The sequence below is a fragment of the Lottia gigantea genome (genome assembly GCF_000327385.1).
Source record: "Lottia gigantea unplaced genomic scaffold LOTGIsca_47, whole genome shotgun sequence".
In the NCBI taxonomy this organism is placed as follows: Eukaryota; Metazoa; Mollusca; class Gastropoda; family Lottiidae; genus Lottia; species Lottia gigantea.
In genome coordinates, this window is record NW_008709640.1 from 312,647 (window position 1) to 322,300 (window position 9,654).

Sequence of the window (9,654 nt, forward strand, 5' to 3'; positions counted from 1 at the left end):
AAAGTAATGTTTTTTTTTTAAGTACAGAATTTTGTTATATAGGAGGTTTACAAATATTTAATTGGCGTTTAGACATTTGTTACGAATGCAGCATTGTTGAGAATTTATTATGATTGTTCTTTCTGTTTCTACTGTAGAGGATGATAGTAAACCTTAAGAAGTCTGTTTATGAACATTTTGACATTCATTGTAACAACCAATAACAAATGGAGAATGTAGTTGTTCTTTTTCCTTCTTTTTTAGGGGACACAGTTCACCATAAGAAGTCTGTTTATGAACCAACCCGCCATCAACGGTGTCAACAGTTAATCTGCAGTAGATCCTGGGCTATCACCATACTTGTTCTTTTGGGAATGTTACTTATATTCATAGCATCCCTTGCTGCATTCGCTCGTCCTGAGTGTCAAGCATGTTCACCAACTTCAGAGCATTGTCTTACTGATCAACAACCACAAAAACATGTACCCACTACTCCTAAACCAGATTTTATATCAAAAAATGGAGAAGAATATCCATGGAAAGATGTCCGTCTGCCATCGTTTGTCATTCCTAAATCGTACAAACTGATTATGCATCCAAACATATCAAAATCAGAATATCATGGTGAAGTGACAATAGATTTAGAAGTTAAGAAAGAAACAGATTTTATTGTTTTTCATGCCATTGATTTTAATATAACTAACTACAGTGTTACTTCAAATGACAAAACTATTTCAGTCAAAAAACATTTACAATATGAGACTTTTGAACAATTTTATCTTCAATTGGAGAGGAAAATTCAACCTAGTGAAAATTTGAAGTTATCAGTGATGTTTAAAGGAGAACTAAAACCTAAATTACATGGATTTTATAAAAGTTCATACAAAACCAAAGCTGGGGAACAAAGGTATTGAATTTTTGTAATTTCTTTGCCCAATTCAGTCTTTTGTTTGTTATTTGTTCTGATTTTTACTCAAAGCATAAGTAACTTCTCTTTTATATGCTTACTACATAACTGACACCGAATTTCATAAGTGAGGGTCGGATTTTGTTTCTGAAAAGTGTTAAGGATAGCTGCAATTGAAGTGTCAGCTGGTAAAGCAAATATCAAGATATCGATATCCTTTAGAAATGGCTTAGTTTTTGCTTTGCGATGAATCTTGTGTGTTTGCAAATTTAAACAGATCTTTTACTCCTAGACACTCACCTTCGGAATGTCAACTTGGCTCTCATAGCTTTATTACTTCATAATGTATGTCCTAATTCAGTTACCATAGTAATCTATTAATGCCTTCTGTTTTCAGACATATTGCAGTGACACATTTTGAGCCAACTGATGCTAGAGAGGCCTTCCCATGTTTTGATGAACCTGCGTTTAAGGCCACGTTTGAGTTATCCATCACTCGCGATTCCCAACATATCACATTGTTTAATATGCCTCTAAAGTCCAGTGAGAACCAAGCCAATGGATTAATAGTTGATCATTATGAAACCAGTAAAAGAATGAGTACATATTTAGTGGCCTTTGTTGTCTGTGATTTTGGCCATATTCATAAGACGACCAAAGATGGAGTAAAGGTCAGTAAAAATGAAACAAAATAGAGCTTTAAGGTATTCTCTTATGTACACATGTTGTTGGATTTCTGGTCTTAATATGTTTGCAATTATGATGTCATAATCTAGTCAAGTTTTTCTGAAAGCAAAAACCACAGTGGTAGTGCTATTTCTTAAGTCCTCTTCAAAGTAATTGATCAATGTGGCTGCCAAGAATCTTGTACATTGATAAAAGATTTTTCTGAATTCACTCTATGATATGAAGGAGTGAGCATTATATTCACAATTATATGATATATGTTTCAGGTAGGAGTGTATGCACCTAAAGATATGATTTATCAAGCAGATTTTGCTTTGGATGCAGCTGTTAAGATATTGGAATATTATAATACTTTTTTTGGTGTACCTTATCCTTTACCTAAACAGGGTTAGGAAATAGTTTGTTGATTACTTCCCTTGGTATAATTTCTAAAAGTAAATCTGTATGAAATTGTATGACCCTCTCCTTGGCTTCCTTGCCACAATATTTTTCAAAAAAATGCAAACATTTGAAAGGTTCTTGAAAATCAGATGTTTCATTATTAGAGATTTCTTTGAGTATGCTAAAAGCTGCACAGTAGTAAAACGTGCTTAACGGAAGATGTACCACTCGAATGTTCTACCTTGTTCTCTCAAGGCAGCAACATGCTCCTGCCAGCAGCCATCTTTAAGTGTCCATGTGGCTGTCTTAACTGAGGAAAAACTTTAATTTTTAAATTTTCTCCTCACTGAAACCCAACTACGGTACCAGGTGAACATATTTCGTCACTAACGAACTATCCGTGTTCCACAAAATCGACCAGTCCAATACGCCTGTTGATTTCATTTTGATTAAGCTTAGTTTTGCCCTTGTTGTTTTTACCTACCATGTGCAACTACCATAAGAAATGAAAACTATCTTTGTCTTATAGATTTAATAGCTATACCTGATTTCCAAGCTGGTGCTATGGAGAACTGGGGTTTAATAACATATAGACTATCAGCTTTACTCTTTGATCCTAAAACATCTAGTCTAACTAGTAAACAATGGGTAGCCACAGTTGTAGCTCATGAGTTAGCTCATCAGGTAAGTAATTTATCTTTTCTTCAGATTGGACACATGAAAACCTGCCTTGGATAAGTTATTCTAGACGTCTTTATGGGAAGCGATGTAACTCCTGTATACCTGAAGTTTGAAACTATTTGCTGTCTTACCAGTACTTTAAAGCTTCCTATTCCTTTTAGTAGTAATTGTGGTATTTTTGTATACATCAATTTTTTGTTAAAACTGTTTACAATTAAACACATACTTACCGAGAGTGTTCTTGATTTATCAATTTAGTGGTTTGGTGATTTGGTTACTATGAAATGGTGGGATGATCTCTGGCTTAATGAAGGGTTTGCATCGTATGTTGAATATCTTGGTGCTGATATTGTACTACCAGAGTTCCGAATGGTAAGACTTTTCACATTGGGGATGAGTTCAACTGTGACAATATTTCAGCAAAATTATTTAGCTCACTTTAGATTAGAGTGCCTTAAAAATATAATCTTTTCATAACTGCCATTGCTGTGTTTTATTATTAGGTTTCCTAACTTTATAGATTTTTGGGCTTTCTCCTATTCCTTATGGAGATTGATTTTATAAATATAAAGGCCTATTACCTCATGTCCATAATGAAATTTTCTAGATCAAGGTATAACATGACTTGTGTTCTGCATGGAAAGCGTAAAGTATCAGTTGCAATGGGTGAATGAAACTGCCTTGTTATCTGTATCAGCCTTACTTATGATTGAAATTCAAAAGTCATCGTTCATCGTCTTATTTTGTTTTTTTGCAGAATGACCAATTTCTTCTGAAAGACTTTCAATTAGGCTTGAATTTAGATTCTTTAAGTACATCACATCCCATTCAAGTACATGTTTCTAATCCTGATCAAATTAATGAAATATTTGACACAATCTCATATAATAAGGTAAGAACTGTTATTACGAAATGGTAACTATGGTAACATGGCTACTGTCTATTCCAGAATGAAGACCATAGTTAGAGCACAAACTTTATTTTCTCAGTGTTACATATGAACGAACCAGGCAATATAATGATTGAGCAGTGTTGTCACATATTCCCGTTTGATGTGTCTTGTGTATAATATGTCTATTGTTTATTATAGGGTAGTAGTTTGTTACGTATGTTAAGGTTTAGTCTAGGAGAAGAAGAGTTTAAGAATGGTTTAAGTAGTTATTTAGAGAAATATCAATTTGGTAATGCTGAAACTAAAGATTTATGGCAATCTTTACAGGTAATATATCTAGTGTTTCATATGCCTACAATCTAATGTGGATGTATAATGCCTTGGCCCCTTCAGTCGGTCTGTTAATGCATCTGTCCATCAATCCATCTGTCCCTCTGTCCATTGTGAACCTGATACACACTACAGTTGTCAGAATTTTTTTTTTTAAATTTGGTGTATAGGGCCTAGGTTTATATTGACAAGATCTTGGACAAGTAACAATTAGAGTATTTCGACAAATATTTATGGACTTATAGCCCTTGATGTACTGATAATATATTGGTTAAGTGGGCGTATCTTGCTTGGTAACTTGTTGTTATATAAACAAGAAGACATTTTCCACTTTACCCAACACATTGATTGCAGCTCAATTCATGGTTTTGGTTCTTTGTTAATGATTCAGTATAGCTTTGTATCTTCTGAGAAATTGCTCAAAAGCCTTTTGACCATTTGGGACTAATTCTGAATTACTTAAAAAAAAGTGATTGGACAGAAAGTGTTTATATTGTTTATATATTGATTATTTCAGTCTGAGAGTAATTTAAATGTAAAAGATATAATGGATACATGGACATTACAAATGGGATATCCTCTAGTTACTGTCAAACATACAGATAATACTGTTACATTATCACAAGAAAGATATCTATTTAACAAACAACAACCTGAAAAATCAGAATTTACATCACCTTACAAGTAAGTCAGTATAACTTTTCATTGTCACTCAATTTAAAAGAGTTCTCCAGGCTTTGTTTGTAGTTACTGTTATTACTGTTTTTTTCTGGACTAGCTGTCCTGATGAGGATTTTGTATCTGAAACATGTGGTGGCAGCATGAAATAAGCACTAGTCAGATAGATACATGTATCGTAGATATTGTTTACAAAATCAAAATACACAAAAAAAATGAATGATTTGAAATTTTTCTATTGATAAAATATTTGATTAAAAGAAGTTTGCATTTTTTTATAATCCATGTAAAAAATATATCAGTATTCTTGGTTCATTTTTTAGTTATAAATGGTATATACCTTTTACCTATGTTACTGATAAAAGTCCGAGTACTAAAAAAACAATATGGATGAATAAAACTTCAGGTAAGGCTTAATGATTTCTTATGATGTCTGAAAATATCGCTCAGGGATAAGTGCCAGTTTGCTAGCTGTTCCAAACACTTTGGTCTATTACTACTCTTCTTTATGTTTCGAATTGTCCAAAAAAGTGCTCAAATATCTTACATAAATATTAAATATCAAGAGCCTCGCTTCAATAGTGTGCTATATGCTAATTTGAAGCCCAAACATTTCTTCTTGGTTCATTTTAGTTACCATACCATTTGACAGTAGTTCAAGATGGATAAAAGGAAATTTTGGAGTAAATGGTTTCTATAGAGTAGATTATGGTGATATCTGGCATGAACTAATTCTACAACTACGTAACAATCATCAGGTATAATGATTACATATGATCTTTTTTGCAGTGTGCAATGAGGACAATTTTGCCAGGACAGCCCTTCTCTCATGCATCACTGACATGGGAAAACCGAGTTAAAAAATCTGAAGGTATTATCTCGACCTATGCCAGGATTGAACTGTCAACCACTGGTTTGATGGAATAATGAAGAAGTTACAAAAGTATCATATTTTACTAGCAGATAGTGACATAATACTTGTGGGCCTCCATTGCTCTTAAATTTATAACATGCCACTTATATTTTGTTTTAATCATCAGATAAGCTCATTTTGGTGCTACTTTTTCAGTTATTTGATAAAGCTGATAGAGCTGGATTGTTAGATGATGTCTATATGCTATCAAGGTATGTCATTTATTAATGTTTTTTTTACATATTTTAATACAGCCATCTTTAACCCCTTTAACTGTATAAGTGTATTAATATAATTGTAGATCTGAGTACTATATCCCCTTTAACTATATAAGTGTATTAATATAATTGTAGATCTGAGTACTATGTCCCCTTTAACTATATAAGTGTATTATTATAATTGTAGATCTGAGTACTATATCCCCTTTAACTGTATAAGTGTATTATTATAATTGTAGATCTGAGTACTATATCCCCTTTAACTATATAAGTGTATTAATATAATTGTAGATCTGAGTACTATATCCCCTTTAACTATATAAGTGTATTAATATAATTGTAGATCTGAGTACTATATCCCCTTTAACTGTATAAGTGTATTATTATAATTGTAGATCTGAGTACTCCATCCCCTTTAACTATATAAGTGTATTATTATAATTGTAGATCTGAGTACTATATCCCCTTTAACTATATAAGTGTATTAATATAATTGTAGATCTGAGTACTATATCCCCTTTAAGTGTATAAGTGTATTATTATAATTGTAGATCTGAGTACTATATCCCCTTTAACTATATAAGTGTATTATTATAATTGTAGATCTGAGTACTCCATCCCCTTTAACTATATAAGTGTATTATTATAATTGTAGATCTGAGTACTCCATCCCCTTTAACTATATAAGTGTATTATTATAATTGTAGATCTGAGTACTATATCCCCTTTAACTATGTAAGTGTATTAATATAATTGTAGATCTGAGTACTATATCCCCTTTAACTATATAAGTGTATTATTATAATTGTAGATCTGATAAAGTAGATGTGACTACAGCTTTAGATATGACTCAGTATTTAGAGAAAGAAAATGATTATATAGTATGGTCTACTGTTACATCAGGACAATTCAATTATCTTTTTTCACAGTTGAGATATGAAGAATCCTATTCTGATTTACAAGTAAGTTAAAGACACCTTCTTTCACTCTCTTTGACTACTTGCCCGAAACACTTAAATATTTTTACCATGTTTCACTCCAGTAAGTTAACATTGTATTTGGGCCAAGAAAGTAGATATTCATTATGTCCAATCAACAAACTTCTAGTTATGGTTTGTTTTGTAAATTATAACACATGCATGAAACTCCAACTGTTGTAGGAGAAGAATTTTACTTTGAATTGAGAGAACACACCTCACATGCTGGAAATGTGGATGAAACAAAGTTGAAAAGGTCCAGGTGATTGCTCCAGGGGTGTGAAAGGTGAAATAGGTTGGGAACCACTTCTATATAACATGACATGTCCATTAAACTAAGTAATTATTGAAAAACGCTTCTAAGCATGTTTCAAAATTACTTCATTAGATGGATTATTACTTACTTTTATGGATTTATTGGATTATAGAGGGATTCTGTCAGTTTTGATACCGGGTAAGTCCACTGACGAACAAAGATTCAATTTTTCGGTCAACCAAAGACGTAGTATATGTTCAAATTTTTTTTTATTTGACAGGCGTACGTACAGAAATTGATAAACAAGCAGATAAAGATTGTAGGATGGAAAGATGATGGTGATATTTTAAAAAAGTATGTACAGTCGCAGTATAAAACAATAGGCGATTAAAAAATTTCTTATATTTATTTGATTAATGAATATTTCATTCATGTGTGACATAATAAATTTTATGGCTTTCTACACATCAAATGACACATTTTCAACATGTTAGTTGAAATTGCAATTTCTAAACCAATGTTGACAGTTACTAGGTTTGTCAGTTTTACTGCAGGTTGATAAACAGTCTTTTTAATAAATTTAATACTTACTGCATGTGTGAGGTAGCTGACAGATGTTAAAATGGAAAGGGACATAACTCTAAAAACTGGAAATTCATTAAACCTACTTATTTTAATCGGGAATTGAAATTTGTGAATAAATAAGGCTCCCCTGTATATAGGATTGCAAAACTTTTCCATAGAGTTTAAATTTTGTCTAAGCCATGATACAAATCAACAACATTAATCACATTCTCTATACTTCAGCATTTTTATAAAATATTTTGTCACCTTATTCAACATTTATTTAACGTATGACAATATAATTCATATTCTATCAACAATATCTATCTACAGATATCTACGTACATTGATTCTCAATTTAGCCGAGAGAGTTGGTCACAAAGACACTATAAAGGAGGGCAAGGCACAATTTAAAAAGTGGAAAGATAATCGAGAGAGGTATACAGTTTTACTCAATAAATTTTGGTTGAGATGAGATAAAATGAATTTTGATTTTACAGCGGTCATGTGCTTTTTTCCATATGCAATATACTAAAACTTGTTACAGAGGATAAGCTACTATGCTTTTCCATTTTTAGAATTGCAACGAAGGGTCTAGAAAAACCATCAAACTGTTATAATTTCTTCCAGATAGGTCAATTTGCTGTTGTTTTTTTTATCTGCACTCCTTTATATTAGCTAGTTTAGACAACAGTTGGAAGACCACTGTTTCTTTAACAATTGAGGCAATATTAGTAAATTTAGTAATAATTTTATTTACAGCATTAATCAAAATTTAACATCAGTGATATTGACAATTGGTATTAAATATGGAGACAGAGCGGATTGGGATTTTGTCTGGAATAGATATAAACAGACACAGGTACCGTCTGAGAGAGATTTACTTGTTCGAGTTTTAACAGAGACTCAAGATGTTCATGTTATAAACATGTGAGTTTTGATCATCTTTCTGGTGTTTTCACTCTTCATTTGGCTTGAGATTTATGGCCAATTTTTTGTCAAATCATACCTCCGTCTCCCAAACAGAATTATTTTTAGCTTAATTAATGAGTAATAGTGTTCATTGCTCTCTAGAAATTTGAGTTTAAGCCTTAAATTCCATTTGCTGTGTCATCTGTTCTGCCATGGAAAACCTGTTTTTTTTCTGTCATTTTTTGTATCAGATATTTAAAAAGAGCTTTAGCTGATAGTAAAATAACAGATTTAGTTTTAAGTCGTATGGGAAGTAACCATGCTGCACAGTTACATGTCTGGCAATTCATAAAAGAAAACTTCGAGGAACTTTACAAAAGGTATGTGTGTGTGTCTGTCTGAGAAATTCCTCTGTGAAGGTCATCTAGAGGGGCGCTCGATTGATTAGTTCTGCATGTTCGGGATTTATGGAATCAACAGAACAATCAATAAACCAATTAAAAAAAGAGTTTAGTATACATTCCAAATATGACGGAAAAAAAAGTAGGTGCAGACAGAATTCAAAAAGGTGGAGATAGATTTGAAAATTTTGATTATGACTGTTCGTTTAGGGGCAGAATTGGAACAGACAGAACCTGTTCAGAACTCTCCTATCGAGCTCCACCCTGGTTCAGATGTCATTCTCTTCACTATGTGTTTTTGTTGAAATGATTCTAGTAGCTCTGATTCTCAGTTCTAATTGAGACAGATGGCTTGCCTCTCCACTATACCCATACTAATTAAGCACTAGCCTTTAACTTGTATGTATCCGAATTTTGAATAAAAAACTCTTTTTTGGGGTGACTGCATCAGATGATGGAAAGTAGCGCTTACTAAGTTTATTTTCTTTTTCCATATTACTGAAACTAGCGTATCAAAGAGATTTTTGAGCCACGTTGAAAATCTAAAATTGATGTGTTTTATTTCAGATATGGCAGTGGATCGTTTGTTTTAAGTAAATTAATCAAACAAACAGTTACGAGTTTTAACACTCAATATCTTCATGATCAGGTACATTTATTGTTTTTATCAAACATGTTCAATAAACCTATTTGACAAGCATTTAGGGAAGGTACATGGACGATGGGATATTCATATTAGATTCATACAATAATTACTGTAGCTGGTATCATTAACCTGGTTAGACATGATCACTCTTCTGGAACACCTGATATTACTTCGCATTTGGTTTTGTCAATTGGACAATTGTTCATTACATATCCAAAAATTTGTGGCTTTG

At 32.3% G+C, this 9,654-nt stretch overlaps 1 protein-coding gene across 1 annotated transcript; it reads left to right on the forward strand.

The window, feature by feature from the left end:
• Window positions 1-206: 206 nt before the first annotated feature.
• LOTGIDRAFT_218512 (hypothetical protein) lies at window positions 207-8,397 on the forward strand (the record flags this gene model as incomplete). Its single annotated transcript, XM_009061265.1, has 15 exons — window positions 207-886; window positions 1,284-1,561; window positions 1,844-1,960; window positions 2,484-2,638; window positions 2,894-3,007; window positions 3,393-3,527; window positions 3,726-3,854; window positions 4,375-4,541; window positions 4,859-4,941; window positions 5,169-5,293; window positions 5,605-5,660; window positions 6,478-6,628; window positions 7,180-7,253; window positions 7,797-7,901; window positions 8,226-8,397. 15 exons carry the CDS (start codon window positions 207-209, stop codon window positions 8,395-8,397), a joined length of 2,541 nt encoding a protein of 846 aa, XP_009059513.1.
• Between the last annotated feature and the right edge of the window lie 1,257 nt (window positions 8,398-9,654).